The following is a 25728-nucleotide window of genomic DNA, read 5'->3' on the forward strand; positions in this document are numbered from 1 at the left end:
AAAGGAACATAATGGAAATATCAACAGAAAAGAATTACAGCAATAAACTAAAATAAAATATATTAAGAAATGAATAAAATAGAACTGAAGATGTGGTGGGGAGATTTTCCACTTACCCATCAGAATCAGCAGAAAGAGACTCCACTGCACCTTTAATCTGCCGGATTAAATAAATATTTCATTAGATAATGAAATCATGTTTCATTTCATAGATGGTCTGGTTATAATCATCATTATAATCTGGGTGTACAGACTGGAAGTTCAGTTGGACCCAAATGCAGACACGAGCAGGCAGCAGAGTTTAACAGGAAGTGAACCGTTTATTCAACTGATGGCAACAGAAGAACAAACGCAGCAAACATCCAAAGGGTGAAATCAAACTGTAAACCTCCAGGAACCACACGGGAACTTAGAAACACTAACGACACAGGAAAGAAGAACTACACTGGATACTCTGACAAAGACACACTGGCACAATATATATTAGGAGAAGCAGAGACGGCTGAATCACAACGGACGAGACAAAGAAAGCGACACTCAATAAAACAGGAAGCATAAACACAGACAGAGACGTTATAGACTATAAGGAGATACAGAGCGATGACTAAAGGAGCAGAGAGGGAATAAAAGCATAATTTACAGAGTCTAAGAACCAAACTCACTTCTCAAAACCAACAATTGAATTACAGAAAATCCAAATATGGAGTCAGCTGACCCAACACCATGACAGAGCTCTGTATATCAAAGATAAAAGATAACAAAGATGAATGCAAGATGTATAAAATATGCAAAAGCATACTCAAAATAGAGCAATAAAACAACCTGTTTATGTAACTTGTGTCACAGGAAGTCCAGGAAGTTTGCATATCCATCCACAGATAGAGTGTGTGTGTGTGTGTGTGTGTGTGTGTGTGTGTAGAAGTAAATATTGTAAATGTTTTACATCACTCATGTATACATCAAAACATAGAATTAGCCTTTGTCACTGTTACCACTGTTGTAAAAATACTCCACGCTGTACTAACACAGAGGTGTCTTGTTGTTGAGGTCAGGAGCTGCTACATTTGTGTTCTCTGCTAGTCTGCATGCATGAAAGAGTCTCTGCTTAACATAACTGATATTATATTAAGGCTGATTCTTCGGTTTAAAGGTGCTTTTCTTTTAAATCCAGTCTGCTGCACATCTTAGAAATGGATTTTGAAAATATATAAATATATATAAACATAAACAAACAGAAGCATGAAAGAAATAAAGAGCAGTAAACACAGCAGCTCTGTCTGCATAGCCCAAAACATGTAATGAATTACAGATTTCAAACTTACATCTGGTTAGTCGTTCGGTCCTTCGTCTAATTTGGCCTCTTTCCTCGAAGTGTTCAAGTAAATACTGAAATAAAAGCAAACACAGAGAGCTCATTATGCAAAGATTGGGATTTAACTATTAAAATACTGCTGCTGCTTTCAGAAAGATCAAGACGGAGGGAGTTTTTTACAAGTATGAAAGCTGTATTCTGTTGCATATTATTTATTTTAGAGCAAACAGGAAACAGGAAAATAGCTTTTTCCTCAATAATTGTAAGACTGTATAATTTTATTGTTGTTTCTTGTTTTTGAACTGACTTCTCATCATATACTTTCACGAATGAAAAATCTGATGATGGTTTAGATCGTTTACATGCAGAAATATTAGAAATTATGAAAATAAGTATATTTTTATTGTGAGCTTGTTCTTTACCTGAGTGTTTTATCTTGATGTCACTTTGTACCACTTTACAATCTTCTTACTTTTGCATGTAAACACTGAAACACTGCTGATAAAATAAGACCTGAATCTGTGGATAATTTGCGTTTTATTTCTTATTTTTCATTTTAAATGACTTTTGTTATTATTGGATGTCGTCACTTACAGTCTAATGTCTCTGAACCTTCCCACACATGTTGGAGAATATGACTGTTTTTCAGTAACTATCATCATTAAGAGATTATCTTAATTTTCACATGAACACATTTTTCACTGTACGTGTAAAGTTATAAATCCTCCCAGTGTGGATCATATTTAAATTTTTAATGCAAATTTCTCTGAAATGATTACAAGACAAACATGTGAGCAAATGAGCCATAAGCTCAGAAAACTTCCCACAAACTCCAGTCGTCTGCAAAATGACCTCGAATATATATTTTTTTAAATGTGATCACGAGCATTTTCTTATTATTTCATCCTGTTCTTTAATAATACTTGTTCAGCAGGTTGTAACGTATCTAGGGGAGCTATGCCTTAAACATCTCTGTCAGCTCACATATGAGTGGTCATTTTTGTCATTAAATGAATGAATTAAGGATAAAAACCATTAGAGGTTCGTAATAAACTGACAATAAATGTAATGAAGGTGGAAATATGAGACAGTAAAAGGATAAAAGAGAATGTATTTTTAGTCTTTTTGCTTTATATTCAGAAACACAGACTAAAATATCTAAAATGACAGAAATACAGAAATACAGACTGCCCATTTGTAGTGCAATCCTCAGGTAAACATCCTGAGGATCAAGGTGCAGTATATGAAAGGGAAAAGATACAGTGTAACTTGTTACGACATGTTGTGAAGTGAATTAGATTTTAAAGCATGTAGTCACATAAGAACAGGAGCTGTATGCTGTGCATGCTGCTCTCTCAGACTGTTACTGGAGGAAATACAGTGCTGTTAAAAAGTGTTTTCTCCTTTAATGATTTCTTAATTTTGTGCATATTTGTTACATGTTTCAGATCATCAACCAAATGTTAATATTAGACAAAGATAACCTGATTTTTAAAATTATGGTTTCATCTATAAAGGGAAGAGGTTATCTAACAGTGTCCTACAGTGTTTTTTAGCATCAAGGGTGTCATAAAGTTTGTTGTTTCTCTTATTTAACGTAACTCCACTGCTATCAGCACTTTGTCAGTCATTTGATTTAAAAAATATTTCTCTTTCTGTTTGCGGTTAAAAAAAAACAAACAGTAAGAGCCCTGTGAGTGTTCAGGTGTGCAGACAGTAGAGGGAGGCAAAGCCAAGTGAAAACTTATCAGGGCTCAGAAAAAGACTTCAGGTTTGTTTCTTATTTTGCTCACCCACCAGCTCTGCCAGTAATGGCCTTAACATCCTGTTTTTGGCATCAATGTTATTCCTGAGCAGTCTATTCTTGCATGAATGCATCAGTCTGGCTGTGCTTTTCCTCCAATGAAAAGTAAAAGCATTAAAAACATTGCTCTGAAACGCTGAATGTAGCCATGAGGTTATAGAAGTTATTTAGCTGTTATTGAAACTGAATGACATCATCTCTTTGAGAGACATTTCTTTGTTCTTTACCCAATTTATATGAATATTATGCTTTACTTCAGGGGTGTGACGTGACTTTTCAGCAAGGAAAAAAACTCTTCCTGCACTCTTTAACGAGACAAACTGGACCGCATTAAAACACAGTGTACTGACTAACTCCTTCCAGGGTTAAAGAATAATAAAACTGTATTACATGTGTAGTTAAATATTTATTATTAGCTGACAATGACACATGTTGGAGAATTTATTTTAACAACCATTCCTTTAGCAATAGAAGCAATAAAACCCAATGAAAACAGCTCAATACACATAAAACTTTATTATTGGCAAGGTATACAAAAAATGATTAAAAGTAAAAGTATTTATTCTGCATTAACATGTTCCCCATCAGTGTTATATGGATCAATATTACTGCTGCAGATGGTTAAGACTGAGGTTTACTTTAAACACATGATTATAATATGGCTACGAGGACCACTTATCTCTAAAAAGCGTCTTTTAATCATCATACAAACACACTTGGATATAACTTAAATTAAACAGTATTAAACAGCTGGTTAAACATTTTTCATAGATGTTAATCGTGTTGGTTGAAACTGGACATGATGTCAGTTCCTCCTCTTTGCTTTCATTGCTAATATGCTAACACAACATGCTATAATGTTTTGTGTAAATAACACATACAAGACCCTAAAACAAAAACTGTGTAGCCACTCTTTTCATATAGCTTTTATAATCTTGGATACAGTCTCTCTTTCTTCTCCCTTAATCCATATTTTGGTTCTTAATATAAAACATAGAGGTGACTCACTGCAATATTATTATTGTTTTTTCATCTTTCTACATTCAGTGCTTGATAAAAATCAATTATTTCTGCTGCAATAATTAACCTGCAGTGAGTCAGAGAGGTTTAAAGCTTATTGTTTAGAACAAATAAAATTATATTTCTCATATTCACTTTTACTGACCCACTGATACCGTCCTCCTCTTTCCATAGCTGCACACCTATGACACTCATCAATCTTTCCTTTATCAGCCCAGTTCTCGTAGCAGACTACTCTGTCACTGATCCACAACCACAGATTCATCACGCAGGTGTAGCGCAGTCCCACCCATACGTAGGGACTGCTGGCATTCTTGGTTCTCCTCTCAACCACTCTCTGTTGGTGAGGGTTAGTGATGGAGACCAGGTCAGTGTGGTTCAGTCTGCAGTAATCTAAGGCTTCCTCCCAGGTCTTGTTTTCATTGATCAGAATCAATTTATCTGTCAGAAACCATCAAACTTCAGTTAAGTCTTGTTAACAGCAGCTTATGTTCCACTTTACCTTAAATACAGACAGTACACAATAAAACATTGTAGTTTTTCACTTCCTTTTGCTGTATACTTAATTAGTTTAAGTGTATACAGTGCATTTGGAAAGCATTCACAGTTCCACATTTTGTCCTGTTACAGTCTTATTCCTAAATAGATTAAATTGCTTGTTCACTTCAAAGTTCTGCACACAATACCCCAAAATGAAAAAGTGGGGGGAAAATTTGTTTGAAATTCCTGCAAATCAAAAACAAAAATATGGCATGTACAGTATGTAAGTATTTACAATTTGTTGAAGCATCTTTGTCAATACTTGAAGCTTCAGGCCTTCCTGAGTATGATGCTACATGCTTGGCATATCTATTTTAGGGCAGTTTCTCCCATTCATCTTTGCACAACCTCTGAAACTCCATCAGGTTGGATGGTGCACAGCCATTTTCAGATCTCTGCAGAGATCTGGTCACTTGAGGACCTTTACAGTGGTTCTGCAGCCACTTGTTTTTATCTTGGCCGTGTGCTTGGGGGCTTGTCCTGTATAAAATGAACCTAATGTGAATCTAATGTCCGGTGCACTCTGGAGCAGCTTATCATCAAGGATGTCTCTGTACATTGCATTCATCTTTCCCTCGACTCTGACTTGTCTCCCGGTCACTGCTGCTGATAAACATCCCCAGAGCATGATGCTGCCACCACCATGCTTCACTGTAGGGATGGTATTGGTCAGGTGATGAGTGGTACCTGGTTTCTTCCAGACGTGATGCTTGGCATTCAGAGTGAAGAGTTCAATCTGTGTTTCATCAGACCAGAGAATTTTATTTCTCGTGGTCTGAGCATCCTTCAGGTGCATTTTGGTAAACTGAGGAGTGGCTTCAGTCTGCTCACTCTACTAAACAGGCCTGATTGTTGGAGTGCTTCAGAAATGCTTGTCCTTCTGGAAGATCCTCCTCTCTCCACAGAGCAATGCTGGAGCTCTGTCAGAGAGACCATCACCTCCTTGACTAAGGCCTTTCTACCTCAAACTCTCTAATTGGTCAGGTGGCCACCTGTAGGAAAGTCTTGGTGGTTTCAAACTTCTTCCATTTACAGAACCCTGTGCTTATTGGGACCTTCAATGCTGCAGAAATGTTTCTGTGCCTCAACACAAGCCTGTCTCAGAGCTCTACAGACAATTCCTTGGATCTTCTAAGTCTAGTGATGCTCCTATTACAGGGAAAAATAAATCAGATTAATCTTAGTAGAAACTCACCATCATAACAGAAGAAAGGATTTTTCTTGTTGCATTCATCAGAGCTCCATTTTCCTGATCTGTTTAACAGAGTCACAGCACATTTCTTGTTGTTTTGTCCGTCATAAAATGACTCCATATTCCAGTGCCTGAAAGAGAAATTACTTCCATCTGACCACCTCCAGGTGTCTCTGAACAGGCCGATCCACACATTCATCAGAGAGCCCTGAGACTTATTGAGGATCTTAAATTCTTCCCCATCCGCCTGATCGAGTCCACTGGCCAGGTCAGTGTAGTGATCTCTGCAGTAGTTCTGAGCCTTTGTCCAGGTCATCATCTTCTTAATCAAATGGATCGATTTACCGTCTCTCTTCTTTCCTGTTAAGCAAAAACATCAAAACAAAACAAAATTTGCATCACCACAAACATCTGAAGAAATACACAAAGAAACATAATTTGTACGAGTCCTCAAACATACTTTTTCTCAATTTCTCTTTCAGATCAGTTATATTAGAAAGTCAGACTATTATCCACATATTCTCACCATCGTAGCAGATGAACCACAAAGTGTTCTCACATATGGCATGTGTCCAGTTTCCTCTTGTCTTCACACAGTTCTCATGTAGATCACCTGGTTCAGAACGTCCCCATCCGGTTTCACGTTCAGTGTATTTCACCCCTGGCAGAGACCAATGCCACATCCTGTTTTCTTTTCCTGGGTTGCTGAACAGTCCAATCCAGGCTTTACCTTCATACTCTGTAGATTCACGCAGTCTCACCATGTCTGCCATGTCGAACACGCTGGCCAGGTCTGCATAATTCTCTCTGCAGTATTTCTGTGCTTCTTCCCAGGTTTTGTTTTCTCTAATAAAGTGGTACTTATACGGGTAACAGGTGGCGAAGAAACACTGCCCTAAAAGCAGTAAAATATTAGCAATAATGCTGCATTATCAAATCAAACTCACTGGTTCACAGATAAACAGTCTACAACACAAGTGTGACTCTGAGCTCAGTGATCTTGTCAATGAGAGAAAGACAAATGTGTGCAGATAAAACAAATAGATGAAAATCAACTGGAAAAACAAAGATAATACAGAAGCAAGGAGACAAGACATTACAAAAAACACAAGGTAAGTTTGTAGGAATCAACAAAATACACACCAGGAAGACAAACATCATCTCTATAGGGAAACTCAATCAGGAGAGACTAAAATGAAAGACATCATCAAAAAGGAACATAATGGAAATATCAACAGGAAAGAATTACAGCAATAAACTAAAATAAAATATATTAAGAAATGAATAAAATAGAACTGAAGACATGGTGGGGAGATTTTCCACTTACCCATCAGAATCAGAAGAAAGAGACTCCACTGCATGTTTAATCTGCCGGATTAAATAAATATTTCATTAGATAATGAAATCATGTTTCATTTCATAGATGGTCTGGTTATAATCATCATTATAATCTGGGTGTACAGACTGGAAGTTCAGTTGGACCCAAATGCAGACACGAGCAGGCAGCAGAGTTTAACAGGAAGTGAACCATTTATTCAACTGATGGCAACAGAAGAACAAACGCAGCAAACATCCAAAGGGTGAAATCAAACTGTAAACCTCCAGGAACCACACGGGAACTTAGAAACACTAACGACACAGGAAAGAAGAACTACACTGGATACTCTGACAAAGACACACTGGCACAATATATATTAGGAGAAGCAGAGACGGCTGAATCACAACGGACGAGACAAAGAAAGCGACACTCAATAAAACAGGAAGCATAAACACAGACAGAGACGTTATAGACTATAAGGAGATACAGAGCGATGACTAAAGGAGCAGAGAGGGAATAAAAGCATAATTTACAGAGTCTAAGAACCAAACTCACTTCTCAAAACCAACAATTGAATTACAGAAAATCCAAATATGGAGTCAGCTGACCCAACACCATGACAGAGCTCTGTATATCAAAGATAAAAGATAACAAAGATGAATGCAAGATGTATAAAATATGCAAAAGCATACTCAAAATAGAGCAATAAAACAACCTGTTTATGTAACTTGTGTCACAGGAAGTCCAGGAAGTTTGCATATCCATCCACAGATAGAGTGTGTGTGTGTGTGTGTGTGTGTGTGTGTGTAGAAGTAAATATTGTAAATGTTTTACATCACTCATGTATACATCAAAACATAGAATTAGCCTTTGTCACTGTTACCACTGTTGTAAAAATACTCCACGCTGTACTAACACAGAGGTGTCTTGTTGTTGAGGTCAGGAGCTGCTACATTTGTGTTCTCTGCTAGTCTGCATGCATGAAAGAGTCTCTGCTTAACATAACTGATATTATATTAAGGCTGATTCTTCGGTTTAAAGGTGCTTTTCTTTTAAATCCAGTCTGCTGCACATCTTAGAAATGGATTTTGAAAATATATAAATATATATAAACATAAACAAACAGAAGCATGAAAGAAATAAAGAGCAGTAAACACAGCAGCTCTGTCTGCATAGCCCAAAACATGTAATGAATTACAGATTTCAAACTTACATCTGGTTAGTCGTTCGGTCCTTCGTCTAATTTGGCCTCTTTCCTCGAAGTGTTCAAGTAAATACTGAAATAAAAGCAAACACAGAGAGCTCATTATGCAAAGATTGGGATTTAACTATTAAAATACTGCTGCTGCTTTCAGAAAGATCAAGACGGAGGGAGTTTTTTACACATATGAAAGCTGTATTCTGTTGCATATTATTTATTTTAGAGCAAACAGGAAACAGGAAAATAGCTTTTTCCTCAATAATTGTAAGACTGTATAATTTTATTGTTGTTTCTTGTTTTTGAACTGACTTCTCATCATATACTTTCACGAATGAAAAATCTGATGATGGTTTAGATCGTTTACATGCAGAAATATTAGAAATTATGAAAATAAGTATATTTTTATTGTGAGCTTGTTCTTTACCTGAGTGTTTTATCTTGATGTCACTTTGTACCACTTTACAATCTTCTTACTTTTGCATGTAAACACTGAAACACTGCTGATAAAATAAGACCTGAATCTGTGGATAATTTGCGTTTTATTTCTTATTTTTCATTTTAAATGACTTTTGTTATTATTGGATGTCGTCACTTACAGTCTAATGTCTCTGAACCTTCCCACACATGTTGGAGAATATGACTGTTTTTCAGTAACTATCATCATTAAGAGATTATCTTAATTTTCACATGAACACATTTTTCACTGTACGTGTAAAGTTATAAATCCTCCCAGTGTGGATCATATTTAAATTTTTAATGCAAATTTCTCTGAAATGATTACAAGACAAACATGTGAGCAAATGAGCCATAAGCTCAGAAAACTTCCCACAAACTCCAGTCGTCTGCAAAATGACCTCGAATATATATTTTTTTAAATGTGATCACAAGCATTTTCTTATTATTTCATCCTGTTCTTTAATAATACTTGTTCAGCAGGTTGTAACGTATCTAGGGGAGCTATGCCTTAAACATCTCTGTCAGCTCACATATGAGTGGTCATTTTTGTCATTAAATGAAAGAATTAAGGATAAAAACCATTAGAGGTTTGTAATAAACTGACAATAAATGTTATGAAGGTGGAAATATGAGACAGTAAAAGGATAAAAGAGAATGTATTTTTAGTCTTTTTGCTTTATATTCAGAAACACAGACTAAAATATCTAAAATGACAGAAATACAGAAATACAGACTGCCCATTTGTAGTGCAATCCTCAGGTAAACATCCTGAGGATCAAGGTGCAGTATATGAAAGGGAAAAGATACAACGTAACTTGTTACGACATGTTGTGAAGTGAATTGGATTTTAAAGCATGTAGTCACATAAGAAGAGGAGCTGTATGCTGTGCATGCTGCTCTCTCAGACTGTTACTGGAGGAAATACAGTGCTGTTAAAAAGTGTTTTCTCCTTTAATGATTTCTTAGTTTTGTGCATATTTGTTACATGTTTCAGATCATCAACCAAATGTTAATATTAGACAAAGATAACCTGATTTTTAAAATTATGGTTTCATCTATAAAGGGAAGAGGTTATCTAACAGTGTCCTACAGTGTTTTTTAGCATCAAGGGTGTCATAAATTTTGTTGTTTCTCTTATTTAATGTAATTCCACTGCTATCAGCACTTTGTCAGTCATTTGATTTTAAAAATGTCTCTTTCTGTTTGCGGTTAAAAAAAACAAACAGTGAAAGTCCTGTGAGTGTTCAGGTGTGCAGACAGTAGAGGGAGGCAAAGCCAAGTGAAAACTTATCAGGGCTCAGAAAAAGACTTCAGGTTTGTTTCTTATTTTGCTCACCCACCAGCTCTGCCAGTAATGGCCTTAACATCCTGTTTTTGGCATCAATGTTATTCCTGAGCAGTCTATTCTTGCATGAATGCATCAGTCTGGCTGTGCTTTTCCTCCAATGAAAAGTAAAAGCATTAAAAACATTGCTCTGAAACGCTGAATGTAGCCATGAGGTTATAGAAGTTATTTAGCTGTTATTGAAACTGAATGACATCATCTCTTTGAGAGACATTTCTTTGTTCTTTACCCAATTTATATGAATATTATGCTTTACTTCAGGGGTGTGACGTGACTTTTCAGCAAGGAAAAAAACTCTTCCTGCACTCTTTAATGAGACAAACTGGACCGCATTAAAACACAGTGTACTGACTAACTCCTTCCAGGGTTAAAGAATAATAAAACTGTATTACACGTCTAGTTAAATATTTATTATTAGCTGACAATGACACATGTTGGAGAATTTATTTTAACAACCATTCCTTTAGCAATAGAAGCAATAAAACCCAATGAAAACAGCTCAATACACATAAAACTTTATTATTGGCAAGGTATACAAAAAATGCTTAAAAGTAAAAGTATTTATTCTGCATTAACATGTTCCCCATCAGTGTTATATGGATCAATATTACTGCTGCAGATGGTTAAGACTGAGGTTTACTTTAAACACATGATTATAATATGGCTACGAGGACCACTTATCTCTAAAAAGCGTCTTTTAATCATCATACAAACACACTTGGATATAACTTAAATTAAACGGTATTAAACAGCTGGTTAAACATTTTTCATAGATGTTAATCATGTTGGTTGAAACTGGATATGATGTCAGTTCCTCCTCTTTGCTTTCATTGCTAATATGCTAACACAACATGCTATAATGTTTTGTGTAAATAACACATACGAGACCCTAAAACAAAAACTGTAATCACTCTTTTCATATAGCTTTTATAATCTTGGATACAGTCTCTCTTTCTTCTACCTTAATCCATATTTTGGTTCTTAATATAAAACATAGAGGTGACTCACTGCAATATTATTATTGTTTTTTCATCTTTCTACATTCAGTGCTTGATAAAAATCAATTATTTCTGCTGCAATAATTAACCTGCAGTGAGTCAGAGAGGTTTAAAGCTTATTGTTTAGAACAAATAAAATTATATTTCTCATATTCACTTTTACTGACCCACTGATACCGTCCTCCTCTTTCCACAGCTGCACACCTATGACACTCCTCAATCTTTCCGTTATCAGCCCAGTTCTCGTAACAGACTAGTTTGTCATTGATCCAGAACCACAGATCCATCACGCAGGCGTAGCGCAGTCCCACCCATACGTAGGGACTGCTGGCATTCTTGGCTCTCTTCTCCACCCATCTCTGTTGGTGAGGGTTAGTGATGGAGACCAGGTCAGTGTGGTTCAGTCTGCAGTAATCTAAGGCTTCCTCCCAGGTCTTGTTTTCATTGATCAGAATCAATTTATCTGTCAGAAACAATCAAACTTCAGTTAAGTCTGGTTAACAGCAGCTTATGTTCCACTTTACCTTAAATACAGACAGTACACAATAAAACATTGTAGTTTTTCACTTCCTTTTGCTGTATACTTAATTAGTTTAAGTGTATACAGTGCATTTGGAAAGCATTCACAGTTCCACATTTTGTCCTGTTACAGTCTTATTCCTAAATAGATTAAATTGCTTGTTCACTTCAAAGTTCTGCACACAATACCCCAAAATGAAAAAGTGGGGGGAAAAAAGATTGTTTGAAATTCCTGCAAATCAAAAACAAAAATATGGCATGTACAGTATGTAAGTATTTACAATTTGTTGAAGTATCTTTGTCAACACTTGAAGCTTCAAGCCTTCCTGAGTATGATGCTACAAGCTTGGCATATCTATTTTAGGGCAGTTTCTCCCATTCATCTTTGCACAACCTCTGAAACTCCATCAGGTTGGATGGTGCACAGCCATTTTCAGATCTCTGCAGAGATCTGGTCACTTGAGGACCTTTACAGTGGTTCTGCAGCCACTTGTTTTTATCTTGGCCGTGTGCTTGGGGGCTTGTCCTGTATAAAATGAACCTAATGTGAATCTAATGTCCGGTGCACTCTGGAGCAGCTTATCATCAAGGATGTCTCTGTACATTGCATTCATCTTTCCCTCGACTCTGACTTGTCTCCTGGTCACTGCTGCTGATAAACATCCCCAGAGCGTGATGCTGCCACCACCATGCTTCACTGTAGGGATGGTATTGGTCCGGTGATGAGTGGTACCTGGTTTCCTCCAGACGTGATGCTTGGCATTCAGAGTTAAGAGTTCAATCTTTGTTTCATCAGACCAGAGAATTTTATTTCTCATGGTCTGAGCATCCTTGGGTGTCTTTTGGTAAACTCCAATCATGGTGTCACATGTCTGTTACTGAGGAGTGGCTTCAGTCTGCTCACGCTAGTAAACAGGCCTGATTGTTGGAGTGCTTCAGAAATGCTTGTCCTTCTGGAAGATTCTCTTCTCTCCACAGAGCAATGCTGGAGCTCTGTCAGAGTGACCATCACCTCCTTGACTAAGGCTTTTCTACCTCAAACTCTCTAACTGGTCAGGTGGCCACCTGTAGGAAAGTCCTGGTGGTTTCAAATGTCTTCCATTTACAGAACCCTGTGCTTATTGGGACCTTCAATGCTGTAGAAATGTTTCTGTGCCTCAACACAAGCCTGTCTCAGAGCTCTACAGACAATTCCTTGGATCTTCTAAGTCTAGTGATGGTCCTATTACAGGGAAAAATAAATCAGATTAATCTTAGTAGAAACTCACCATCATAACAGAAGAAAGGATTTTTCTTGTTGCATTCATCAGAGCTCCATTTTCCTGATGTGTTTAACAGAGTCACAGCACATTTCTTGTTGTTTTGTCCGTCATAAAATGACTCCATATTCCAGTGCCTGAAAGAGAAATTACTTCCATCTGACCACCTCCAGGTGTCTCTGAACAGGCCGATCCACACATCCATCGGAGAGCCCTGAGACTGCTTCAGGGTCTTAAACTCTTCCCCATCCGCCTGATCGAGTCCACTGGCCAGGTCAGTGTAGTGATCTCTGCAGTAGTTCTGAGCCTGTGTCCAGTTCTTGGGGTCTTTCATCAAATGGATCCATTTACCTTCTCTCTTCTTTCCTGTTAAGCAAAACATCAAAACAAAACAAAATTTCCATCGCCACAAACATTTTGAAGAAATAGACAAAGACACATAATTTATACGAGTCCACAAACATGCTTTCTCTCCATTTCGCTTTCAGTTCAGTTATATTATAAAGTCAGACTATTATCCACATATTCTCACCATCGTAGCAGATGAACCACATAGTTTGGCCACATGTGACATCTGCCCAGTTTTCTCTTGTCTTCACACAGTTCTCATTTTGAATTCTGTCATCTGGTTCAGAACCTCCCCATCTGGTTTCACGTTCAGTGTATTCCACCCCTGGCAGAGACCAATGCCACATCCTGTTTTCTTTTCCTGGGTTGCTGAACAGTCCAATCCAGGCTTTACCTTCATACTCTGTGGATTCACGCAGTCTCGCCATGTCTGCCTTGTCAAACACGCTGGCCAGGTCTGCATAATTCTCTCTGCAGTATTTCTGTGCTTCTTCCCAGGTTTTGTTTTCTCTAATGAAGTGGTACTCATACAGGTAACAGGTGGAGAAGAAACACTGCCCTAAAAGCAGTAAAAGCTGCATTATCAAATCAAACTCCCTGGTTCACAAATACACAGTCTACAACAGAAGTGTGACTCTGAGCTCAGTGATCTTGTCAATGAGAGAAAGACAAATGTGTGCAGATAAAACAAATAGATGAAAATCAAATGGAAAAACACAGATAATACAGAAGCAAGGAGACAAGACATTACAAAAAACACAAGGTAAGTTTGTAGGAATCAACAAAATACACACCAGGAAGACAAATATCATCTCTATAGGTAAAATCAATCAGGAGAGACTAAAATAAAACACATCATCAAAAAGGAACATAATGGAAATATCAACAGGAAAGAATTACAGCAATAAACTAAAATAAAATATATTAAGAAATGAATAAAACAGAACTGAAGACGTGGTGGGGAGATTTTCCACTTACCCATCAGAATCAGCAGAAAGAGACTCCACTGCATCTTTAATCTGCCGGATTAAATAAATATTTTATTAGATAATGAAATCATGTTTCATTTCATAGATGGTCTGGTTATAATCATCATTATAATCTGGGTGTACAGACTGGAAGTTCAGTTGGACCCAAATGCAGACACGAGCAGGCAGCAGAGTTTAACAGGAAGTGAACCGTTTATTCAACTGATGGCAACAAAAGAACAAATGCAGCAAACATCCAAAGGGTGAAATCAAACTGTAAACCTCCAGGAACCACACGGGAACTTAGAAACACTAATGACACAGGAAAGAAGAACTACATTGGATACTCTGACAAAGACACACTGGCACAATATATATTAGGAGAAGCAGAGACGGCTGAATCACAACGGACGAGACAAAGAAAGCAACACTCAAGACGGCGCACAAGGAACACGGGCTCACCAAAATAAAACAGGAAGCATAAACACACACAGAGACGTTATAGACTATACGGAGATACAGAGCGATGACTAAAGGAGCAGAGAGGGAACTAACAAACCTAAAGTCATTTACCAGTTTAGTCATTTAGTTAAACTGGAGATGTAAAACTAAATCAGTAGGGAATTAGAAGGGATCAGAAAAACTCATGAACACAAGGAAACAAAAGCATAATTTACAGAGTCTAAAAGCCAAACCCACTTCACAAAACCAACAATTAAATTACAGAAAATCCAAATATGGAGTCAGCTGACCCAGCACCATGACAGAGCTCTGTACATCAAAGATAAAAGATAACAAAGATGTATAAAATATGCACAGGTATTACTCTGAGATCAGTGATCTTCTCAATGAAAGACAAATGTGTGCGACTATAAGACTATAATGTTTGGATACAATAAAGATAATGTTCACAGTAAACAGAACAACAAAGACATGAGATTGAAATAAAAAGGATAATTCAAAACAAAAAGAAACGATTGAATGGATGGAGATCAAATGAAAATGCAAAGATAATACAGAAACAGAGATTAAAAAACATATTGTCAAAAAAAGAATCATAAGTTTGTAATAAAATACACACCAGGAAGAGAGGAGTGAAATCTACGACAGGCAAAATTAACGAGATACTACAGAAAATGAATAAGAGGAGAGAAAAAACACACCAAAAAACCCCAGCAACAGAGATCATCAAAAGGACAATCATGAAAGAGCAACGTAGTGGAAATATTGAGATTATAATTATTAAGATTATAATATTGAGTGATGCTGGTCTCACATTGTTAATTCATGAAGCTTTTATCAGTCTGTTGTTGCTTTTGCCACTAGCTTGTCACATTTATCCAACAAATACAAGGTTTTTAAGAAATAGCAAAATCTAATCATGAATGAAACCCTCATCAGTTGAGCCTATACTGTATAAAGTTTAACCTAGAAGTGTATTAAGTGGTACCCAGGAAGCACAAAAAACCAGACAGTATGTAAAAAATGACCCAATTATTACTAAATACCTGACAAGTCCCCAAAAGGCCGTTCCTAGTGTGGTCTGGATGCTCTACTTTAAATTTGTCTGATTATCAGTGTCACAAAGACAAGGATAGGTGTGTGTGTGTGTGTGTGTGTGTTGTATGCTGACACATTTGTGTGTTTTCTACAGAATGCATCTGTTCCTATAAAAAAAATAAAAAATAAAAAACACCAAAAGACCTGGCTGTTCTGTGGGACACAGATCACATTTTGAAGAGAGGACCCAAATGCAGACACTGGGAGACTAAACTTAACAAAAGCAAGCTGTTTATTAAGGCTGCAATCATAAAAAATACATAACAAAGGCAAAAGGAGACTCGGACTTTGACTAAAACCAAGCTAAACTGGAAAATCCATTGGTCACCAAATAATAAGCACACCCCATTCAATGTAATGAATTACAAATTTTAAACTTACATCTGGTTAGTGGTTCTATCCTTGGTTGATGTCTGTCGTGGAAGTGTTCAAGTAAATCGGGAAGTACTAACAAACAAAGAGAAGGCTTTATGGAGAGGTCTGGATTTAAATATTAAAATAGTGTAGTCCTAATCAAATCAGAGGAAGTATCATAACAGATCATCACTGATGGCTGTTATGATCATTCTGTCTCGCCCTTTCTTCACTCACAAACATATAAAATATAATAATTTTCCCCAATAATTGTAAGACTCTATTATTAAATTGTTGTCTATTGTTTTTGAACGGACTCCTCATTATGAATATAATAATAATAATTTGTTTTTATTACCTGTTTTTCATTTAAAACGACTTCTGTTATTATTGGATATCCTCACCTACAGTCCAATGTCTTGGAAATTTCCCACAGATGTTGAAGAATATAATTGTTTTTCAGTAACTATCTGAATTAATAGATTATGTTAATTTTAAGGTTGCAGCACACTGAATGTAACCAGAGTCATACCAGGACACATGAACACATTGTAAATCATCCCGCTGTGGATCATATTTGAATCTTATTTGATTCCCAAAATATTCTGACCTTGTTTGTTTGTTTTCTTTGTTCTTTGGTTTCTTTTTAAAAATGTCATCATGAGCATTTATATATTATTTGCTTTAAAATATCTATTATTGTGGGTGTCAGCTGCCACGATGAGTGATAATTTTGATATTTTTTTGGCTCGATTAAATAAATTAGGGTTTTTTCATTAACTCATTATAAATATAATGAAGGTGGTAATATGAGAAAGTAAAAAGGAGAGATGAGAATGAATGTTTAATCTTTTTTCTTTATTATCAGAAATAAAGATTAAAATAAAGATGAAAATTCATAAAAAAAATGACAGAAAAATAGAGACTGCGCCTTTGTAGAGCAATCCTCGGGTAAAGATCCTGAGGACCAGTGTGCAGAATATGAAAGGAAAAAAAATACAATGTGCCTTGTGTACTCAATATTTCCAGTTTGATTTGCATTAAAATGTTAGTGTAGTGTCTGCCCTGTGAGTGTTCAGGTGTGCAGACAGTAGAGGGAGGTAAAGCCAAGTTTAAAAATCAAGGGCTCAGAAAAGGCTTCAAGTCACTGACCAGCTCTACCAGTAAACATCCAGTTCTGGGTACCAATATTATTCCTGATCAGTCTTTTCCTGTGTAAATGCACCAGACACCAGTCTATGATGATTAATGACAATGATTAATGCTGGGTTTAAATTCTGGGTCACAAAATATATTTATGTCTGTTGCATTTTCCTGGAACAGCTGAGTAGTCATCATTAACATTATAACTGTGCCAAATGTAGCCAGAATAGAAACTATTATGATGTTGTCAGAACTGATTTACGTATTATGTCTTTAAGGGGACTTTTGTTCTTTACCAAATTTATTTTAAAGTGTTGGTGGATGTTATGTTTTACACATGTTTTGGTCTATCTGATTAATACAGATCAATAATCAGTCAATCTTGATTTATGAAGCATAAATTTATAGAGCAACACACAACAGAAACTATAAAATTCAAAATAAAACACAATATTCACTCTAATAACTACACCGTGTTAATCCTGGGCTGAACCCACAGATTCAACAAGGTGCTGGAAACATTCCTCAGAGATTTTGGTCCATGTTGATATGACAGCAATGTTGTGCATTCAGAGCCATTCTGCATATCTTCACACATTCTTCACCACAACCCTGCTGCTAACCTGATATTTTCTCTTTTTCAGACCATTCTCTGTGGGAAAATCCCAGCAGCTCGGCAGTTACTGAAATACCAACCTGTCTGGCACCAAAAACCACGCCCCATTCAAAGCAGCTTAAATCATCTTTCTTCCTCATTCTGATCCACAGTTTCAGCTTCAGCAGGTCATTCTGATCAAGTCTACATGCACTTAGTTGCTGCCATGTGATTTGATATCTGGGGTTGGGGTGCATAAGATATTTAAAGCATCACAGGTTAATAAAATGATAATAAAGAATTTAAGCTACTTCAATTATTGTCAGTTTTGTGTAAGTCAGAAAAACTGTGCATTATAGAAACCCAAACAGGAGAGTTTAGTTTTTACTTAATCTCTAAGGAGTTACAACAGAAATGAGAAGTAGCACCCAAACGTTACAGTTTCTACTAATCTCCCATGGTCTTTGCTCCAGTGTCTTGAGTACAGTGAACTTTCTGAGCTCTACATCGTTTATTGTCTCTGTTAGTAACGCTGATGTATTTCCCAATAAATCTATGCGGTTCGTCACAAACTTGCTCAACAGGCCTTTTGCAGGATTGTATTTCACAATAGCAGGACAAGTTGTGTAACATTGACTATGATAAACACTCTCTGACTCTTACTGATACACCAGTTTTCCCTGCAACCTCATACGTCTATAATTTGTCAAGATATCTGGGAATTAGTCATAGCTGAAGTTTTTATTTTGTTGAATAAATGTACACTTTTTATATATTTAAATGTATTTACAATTAGAGCTCACATAATTTCCTCAGGGATTAATGAGGCATTCTCATTCTATCTATCTCCATCTACTGCTTGCAGGAGTAAATTTCTTTCCAAACACAGTAGAAACCTTTGGTGTCGATCGTAGTTGGTTTGCGCTTCATGTTCCTCGGGGAAGGAAATGCTTCTCCAAATTGGGGCAGCATCATACTCATGACTGCGGTAGCTTCCTTAAATTTTCGAACTGCCAAGTCACTATAATGTATGCAGTAATGCACACTTCATGAAATAATCTTCACATATTTCCTATTTCATATTCACTTCCTCACATTTGTTCAATCCTCTTTATCTGACAGCCTTCAGATGAAGTCATATGAGAAGGAGAACCCTGCAAAGGTATGAATGAAGGGAAAAAGCTGCATGTCATAGGGGAGGAGAGGGTTGAAGGTTGGAAAGTCCCTTCAAGCTTCCAACGTTTGTCTGTTGAGCGTGGACAATAAGGCCAGCTAGCCACAACTCATCAGGGAGCAGGAAGCAGGGATGACAGAGGGTGGGAGAGTTCAGCAGGAATCTGCAGCCCCTCCAGGAAGCACCAGCGGGCTCGCACACGTGTTATTGGCTGGTAGAGTGGACTATTAAGACCCAGGAGGAAACAGGTGCCCTCGGCTTCATTGTTTCCTCACCAGCAACCAAGAAAAAACTAAACAAATACTAAAAAAAAAATAAAAATGGCGGGATAATTTTACTGAGTAGAAGATGTGATTCATGGGTAAAAAGAGTTTCCTAATGGGAGGAAGGAAATCAAAGGAGGTGAAAGGCTGAAGGCGGAGAGAGCCTGAAAATAAGTCGTTTTAGTTATCTAGTTGTTTACACATTCGCCTAACAAGCAAAAGATTCCCAGTTTGATCCCGGGATGAGATATAGATCCCTCTGGGATTGTGTCAGGAAGGGCACTCAGAATATAAACGCTACCACATCAAACATGTGGCGCTGCCCCCTGGGCGAGCCATTATGACAAAAGTAGTTTTAGTCATTCTGGGGATGAGTCATATGTAGCAACATGGTCTTGGAGGAACGTTGTCTCGTTTCACTGTGTACTGCACCACTGCACATGGTTGGAATGACAATAAAGTCACTTGACCTTGAGTTCTTTAAAATACAATATATACACTATACTGTGATACACAAATGACACACCAAAGACCACGTTTCCAATTAATATAAAAATGATTTAATTTAAATTGTACAAAACCATCTTTGTCCAGCAAGTTACCTCTCACAAATACAGATTTAATAATATTACATTTTTATTTGAGTTCAGCTGTCTTGTTCAAAAGCTTAGCAAACATCATTTGATTTCTTCACTTTTTGTTCAGTACAATACAAAAGTCCTTTGCCTGCTTGGACTGGAAAAGCACATAGTTTAACTTTTTTCTTTAAAATTACACAGGCGCCGGGCCATCGGGTTAAGATAAATCAAAGTTAAATACACATCAGACAAAGAAGCTTCGGTAACTTAACATTGACTAAGTGCTTCACTGATCATAAAACCCATGTCTGTTCTAATTTACACCAAATCTGATCACGTCTCCTTCACAAAACTTGCTTCATCTTTCCTTCAATCTGCTCACACACACACATTTCTTTACAATTCAATATGCACACAAATGCACAACACTTGCACGACTTTACCTTTCGCTCCATACTCTGTCCCCTTCTTTACACTTCTTCGCAAACCCTCAAGCAAAACATTCTTTAATCATCTCAATCGTGTATTATTAAAGCACAACCTCACCAAACCTCAACCAACAGCTTTGTAGAAATGACTGTCTCTTATTCCAAGTGTAACCTATTTGTATTTTTTCATTCATTTATTGTTTGTTGTTGCCTCTACTCAAGACTAGATGCTAACAGTTTTGCAACTGACGAGTTAATGAGCCAAATTTCACATTCTGACAGATTCAGATTATTAGGTAACATCCGTGATTAGTGATCCTCCTCAGCAGGCCTGCAGGATAGGCTGGTAGGGCTCAGTCAGCACTTTGTAGCGGATCTTGGTGTTGGTGACGGCCCCGTGCTTCTGGCGCAGGTGCAGGCGCAGCTGGCTCTTGTGTCGGAAGTGCAGGTCACACTTCTCGCACTAGAAAAAAACAGGGCGTTCATTCATTAGCCGTCATGAACATGACGGGACGATGCTCTTTGTGCTGCGATTACATGTGCTGCAGGTAGCTTACGCTGTAAGGCTTCTCTCCTGTGTGGATGCGCAGGTGACTCTTCAGCGTCTGCAGGTGGCGGAAGCGGGTGCCGCAGGTGTTGCAGGGGTAGGGTTTCTCCCCAGTGTGAATCAACACGTGGGCCCTGAGGTGGGCAACCTAACACCGGGGCAGACCACACAAACAGGTTGAGAGGTGCAAAATAAAGCATGCAAACATCAAACAAGGCAGGCCTTGAGGAAAGAGCTGTAGCTGTCTACACTCACTCCACATTTTCAAATTGTGCGACCATCTAGAAGAGTTAACAAGAAACTGGAACTCAACTAGTCAACATGAACCAGTCTGATAGTGCTGGAGATAAAGAAGACACACCAGTATGTAGCGTGGCTAACATCTGTGTTATTACTGCGAACTCATTGAAGTCTTTTCACGCAGTCATTTGACCCTCACCTGAACAAACCGCGCCCCACAGGTGTCACAGCGGTAAGGCTTCTCTCCGGAGTGAATCCGGGAGTGAGTCTTAAGGTTGGCCGGTCGGTTGAACTGAGCTCCACACACATTACAGCGGTATGGCTTGTCACCTGCAGACCCAAAGGTCATTGTTACATGTTTGTTGTTCACTTCTGAACTGCATGCAGAACAGGAAAGTAAATTTAAACTTTTTTTAAGTCTCACCTGAGCAGGCAGGTTTGGGTCCTTGAAGGCTGCCAGAGTAGGAATAGGGCGTGTAGTAGCTTTCACGCTTAACTTGGTGATGGTTGTGATGGGCGGCTTCTGGGTGAGAAGAGTGCGATTTCAGGAAAATGGTTAAAAATATAATTGTATAATAGCACCAGAGGAAGAAGGTTTTACAAGTGCTGTTTATACCTACCATGTCCCTCCTTGTTAGAGGTGGACACAGTTGGGTGGTCCACAGAGGGTGATGGCCCGAGGGGAGGGGCTCGGCCAGAACCCTCGTAGCAGGAGGCCTGCCCCTGTCTGAGGAAGAAAGGGTCAAAGATTTTAGAAACCCTTACAAACTTTCTGTTTTCTCTGTCTTTTCATTATTGCTATCTCTCCAGTTTACCTATCAATCTGACCGGGCACTTCTCCAGACCACGCCTCTGTTGGTGCTTTTGGTGTCGAGTCATCAATGGGTGATGCTCGATTTTGGGGTTCCTCCATCTCCTCGACTTTCACTGCACTGGCAGCACAGAGAGGATTGAGGACAATGTACTTGTACTTCTTCCAGTTACAGGCCTTCGGGTCTGGTGTGGCTTTGGCATCACTCTGGAAGAACAGACAGAACATCAGTTATACAAATGCTGCACCAGCTCCCCCAAATCCTACAAATCAAATACTTTCCCCGTGACATACCACAAGGTTTTTGTTGCAGGTCTCAGATGCAGCAGGAGAGCTCGGTTGGCAGCTGGAGCGGGTGGGGCTGCTTGGAGACAAAGTCGGGCTGGCCATGAGAGGTGACTCAGGGTCTCCTTTCAGCTCTGTTGACCTGGGCTGACAGCTGGGGAAAGCCCCTGGCTTGAGAGAGCCCCCAGTCACCACAGGGACCCTGCAGGAAAAACAAAGGAAGTGCTGTAATGAGCTAAACCCGTCAAAGGACAAAGGCGCACACACCAAAGCACGTCTGGCATTGTGCAAACAACGGCTCAAAGTGATAAACAAGTTTGAAAAGTAGATGCCGCACAAAAAAAATGTCATCCTGCACATCAACTATACATTTAATTATTCAGTTTCCCACTAGACTTTCTTACCGGGTTGCTGCTGCTGTTGGCAGTAATCGCAGGGGTCCTGGAGTAGGCAAGTCCCCTCCTTTGGGAGATACAGAGGGTACGGAAACCCTGGAGTCCAGCTCCAAGTGGAGGTGTCTGACTGTCCTATTCTCCATGCTGCAAAAGATTGCACATGCAATTCGATCCAGTTTAATACACTATCTCTTCCAAGCTGTGAACAGCACGTGTTCTTTTATGGCCCTTACCAGTGCAGCTGCATGAAATCCCGGCAGGTCTCAGCCACGTGGTCCATCTGCAGGTAGACAGCCACAGCCAACACCCCGGAGACAATGCTCGGTGTCAGAGGGAGGCGGGAGGTGTACATGAAGTCTAGCAGCAGGGAGACACTGGAGGGGTCCAGCGTGGTGGGGAGAGACACGGTCATGAGCTGCTCCCCGCTCCCACCACGCCCCTGTAGCAATGCACGGCGTGAATACAGCGAGTAGAAGAAACCACTGAGAAGAGAGGAGAAAGCAAAAAATCTTAAAGTAAGACATGCAGTTCTCGTATAAAAAAATATCTGCAGTGCTTTTAAGGGAAGAAATGGGGAGAGAGGGGGTGGGAAGAAGAAAACAATGGATGTACTAAGTGGAAGGAAACAGGAGCTTATGATGAACACAACGAAATTAGAAAGACAAAAACAACTATGAGTCAGGCACAGAAGGAGAAGGATGTGCAAGATGTACCACTCAGATTATTTTGCTGTAGAAGAAGATTAAAGAAGATATTGCTCCTAAATTCTGACCACAAAAGGACTAGTTTGTCCACCAACCTGCAGGCCACGAGCACAGCACAGTGTGCCTGCAGGTGCACGTTGCCAACGATCAGGGTGGTGTCAGTCAGGATGCCCCGATGCCGGAGTTCATTCAGGTTCAGCAGCACATCATTGGAGTGGCGAGTGAACTCCTTCACATATCCTTCAGCTGGGGCCGCAGCCCTCATACTCTGCCCTCTGTTGGCCCTGTATCCCTCCAGAGCTTCCATCGTGCTCATCTGAATCTTTAGGAAAGGCATTATAAGTAAAACAATGAGGAACTGTACATAATTTTCATGAATTTTTTTTAATGATTGCACCAATATCCTTTCTATGTAAGCTGGATAACGGACACTTACCTGTGTGTAACTGAAAGAATAAATATACTGGAGTGTCCCAGACACATCCGTTAGGTGAGACCAGCTCCCTACTCGTACCTTTGAGTGGGGGAAAAAGAAATACTAATTTAATCCCATTTGCATATTCAACTTTACAGTGTTAAGTTTTTAAATCGACATCAGTATGAATCAAACAGCAGCAGTGTGTACTTTTAGGGGAAAAATTTAATTTATCTGTAACAAACTAAGAGTTTACCCGATTATTCTGTAGATTAACCACCTATTTAGTGTACTTCAAGGGTTGTTTAAAGAAGATTAAGATTATTAACAGTTCTACATAAAAATAAAGAAGTTAATCTAAGAAAGTGACAGTTAAGCAAATCATTTTTTTTAAAGCGAAACAATCAGTATTTCCACCTTACCCCGACCAGCAGGGACGAGAATTAGCGTGCACTGCACTGACGTCAAACCCCTTTGGCTCAGTGTTCAGTCCACGGTCAAAGATGTGGTGCAAAGGGATCACCCACAGCCTCCGCTTGCTCTGAGCAACACTGTGAGGAGAGGTTGAAGGGAGGGTGCTCTTTATAATATCATTCAGGAAGCCCCCTTACAACCAGAGCAGCTCATTTCCTCTTTCCTCAATGGGCCCACGCGCACACTGGAAGCAACGCAGGAAAAAGCCCTGCATGGCTCAGACTCCAGGCTCTAAGTATTTTTAGTGGTCTATTAGTTTTTCTAAACTCCCCCCTAGGTCTGTACAAACTAATAGCAGGAAAAGCATCGTGTGTTTTTGTGCCACGTTGAAAAAATATATGTAAGGACCTTTGGGGACATGCGGTACGTGTCTGGCTATCCAGGGGTAAGCCAGAGAACATCCCCCACCAACGCTTTCCTGCCCTTCATCTCTCTCCTGGACAGAGGAAACTGCTTGACAGGAAGCTGGAGCACCAACTTATTGTTGGATAAACAAGTTATGCTTTCACCTTTTTAAAAGATGATTTTTTTAAGCATTTTTACAAATTTTGCTGATTTTTTTATGTGCAAGCTCTCATAACCTATGATCATATCCATCATTTATAATAATTACTCCCATTCAAATACAAACTGTCATTGTTGAGTCAACCAGGTCAGTATAATGGGCATTTCTAAGTACTTCACAACACTATCCGGAAGCTTCTGGCTTGATGCCTCAGAGCAAAGGCTACATGTTATGAGGACCAAAGGAAGGAAGCGAGACAAAATTGATCATTATAAATGGGAGACACGTTCTCCACACTGAAAAACAACCCCTACCCAACCCTGACTGAGAGAAATGCAGCCGACAGATGTGCAGGAACTTCCCTACACATACACACAAATACACACACAAACATGCACAAACTTATTATGCATCCTGCAAAGCTGCTCAGAGACGTGGATAAAAAAAACGCCCGTGCAGGACATCCGTCAATAATAAAGCAAGCAGGAGATAAGGGAAGAGATATGGAGACCTGGGTTGGGGGCTGGGAGGTGTTAATGAAGTGAGGGGACAAAGGCTTTAGAGGTTATGAATATATTTAAAAAAAAAAAAAAAAAAAAAGATTAGCAGAAAGCTGCCCCATCTTTAGCACAGCCTCAGGTTCACAGAGAATCACACACAGTACAGTTAACTGAGTCACAGCAAACGTGAACTATGAACTGTGTTTCCTCCACATCAGAGCATTTTACAGGAGACCATGAGGAAGGTCAAGAAAAAAATAATCAAGGTTCACTTCTTAGAAGTGCTCTAATTCAGCTATACTGTGAAATGTTGAGGTGATGCTTGGGAATGAAAAACAGATGCAGGATTCAGTGCAGGATGAGATCTGCAAGAGAAACAAAGTACTGCTCGAACTTAAATGATTACTTTTGATGAATTTAAAGGGACTAACGGTTAACCAGACTACATGTTCTCAGAGTTTTGCGGGCTTGATATGC

The 25728-nt window shown here is 38.7% G+C and overlaps 3 protein-coding genes across 3 annotated transcripts; all 3 read right to left on the reverse strand.

Moving 5' to 3' along the window:
• Positions 1-3686: 3686 nt before the first annotated feature.
• Positions 3687-6842, reverse strand: LOC109199835 (macrophage mannose receptor 1-like). Its single transcript, XM_025905573.1, has 3 exons — positions 6395-6842; positions 5872-6228; positions 3687-4577 (listed from the first exon to the last, which is right to left on the reverse strand). The coding sequence occupies exons 1-3, from the start codon at positions 6639-6641 to the stop codon at positions 4231-4233; spliced, it is 951 nt and encodes a 316-aa protein (XP_025761358.1). The 5' UTR covers positions 6642-6842; the 3' UTR covers positions 3687-4230.
• Positions 6843-10716: 3874 nt separating this feature from the next.
• LOC109199833 (macrophage mannose receptor 1-like) lies at positions 10717-16267 on the reverse strand. The gene is made up of 5 exons (XM_019355162.2): positions 16222-16267; positions 14291-14331; positions 13497-13871; positions 12974-13330; positions 10717-11649 (listed from the first exon to the last, which is right to left on the reverse strand). Exons 2-5 carry the CDS (start codon positions 14322-14324, stop codon positions 11303-11305), a joined length of 1113 nt encoding a protein of 370 aa, XP_019210707.1. The 5' UTR covers positions 14325-14331; positions 16222-16267; the 3' UTR covers positions 10717-11302.
• A 3639-nt stretch (positions 16268-19906) lies between these two features.
• On the reverse strand, positions 19907-24352 carry bcl6b (BCL6B transcription repressor). Its single transcript, XM_003458874.5, has 12 exons — positions 24195-24352; positions 23794-23871; positions 23453-23679; positions 22887-23135; positions 22663-22797; positions 22268-22460; positions 21978-22180; positions 21783-21889; positions 21587-21685; positions 21362-21492; positions 20933-21070; positions 19907-20838 (listed from the first exon to the last, which is right to left on the reverse strand). The coding sequence occupies exons 3-12, from the start codon at positions 23671-23673 to the stop codon at positions 20698-20700; spliced, it is 1617 nt and encodes a 538-aa protein (XP_003458922.2). The 5' UTR covers positions 23674-23679; positions 23794-23871; positions 24195-24352; the 3' UTR covers positions 19907-20697.
• Positions 24353-25728: the final 1376 nt, after the last annotated feature.

This window comes from Oreochromis niloticus, linkage group LG3 (assembly GCF_001858045.2).
Source record: "Oreochromis niloticus isolate F11D_XX linkage group LG3, O_niloticus_UMD_NMBU, whole genome shotgun sequence".
NCBI classification, from domain to species: Eukaryota; Metazoa; Chordata; class Actinopteri; order Cichliformes; family Cichlidae; genus Oreochromis; species Oreochromis niloticus.

Excerpts from the sequence above, each read along its gene's own strand:
- bcl6b (XM_003458874.5), bottom strand. The coding sequence starts at position 23,673 with ATGAGCACGATGGAAGCTCTGGAGGGATACAGGGCCAACAGAGGGCAG. Across the intron at positions 23,136-23,452 it reads GCTGTGCTCGTGGCCTGCAG|TGGTTTCTTCTACTCGCTGT; the intron begins GTTGGTGGACAA and ends CTCTCTTCTCAG. Across the intron at positions 21,890-21,977 it reads GTGCCCGGTCAGATTGATAG|ACAGGGGCAGGCCTCCTGCT; the intron begins GTAAACTGGAGA and ends TTTCTTCCTCAG.
- LOC109199835 (XM_025905573.1), bottom strand. The coding sequence starts at position 6,641 with ATGGCAGACATGGTGAGACTGCGTGAATCTACAGAGTATGAAGGTAAA. Across the intron at positions 6,229-6,394 it reads GTGGTTCATCTGCTACGATG|GAAAGAAGAGAGACGGTAAA; the intron begins GTGAGAATATGT and ends TTTGCTTAACAG. Across the intron at positions 4,578-5,871 it reads TCCTTTCTTCTGTTATGATG|ATAAATTGATTCTGATCAAT; the intron begins GTGAGTTTCTAC and ends GGTTTCTGACAG.
- LOC109199833 (XM_019355162.2), bottom strand. The coding sequence starts at position 14,324 with ATGCAGTGGAGTCTCTTTCTGCTGATTCTGATGG. Across the intron at positions 13,872-14,290 it reads CTTTCTGCTGATTCTGATGG|GGCAGTGTTTCTTCTCCACC; the intron begins GTAAGTGGAAAA and ends TACTGCTTTTAG. Across the intron at positions 11,650-12,973 it reads TCCTTTCTTCTGTTATGATG|ATAAATTGATTCTGATCAAT; the intron begins GTGAGTTTCTAC and ends TGTTTCTGACAG.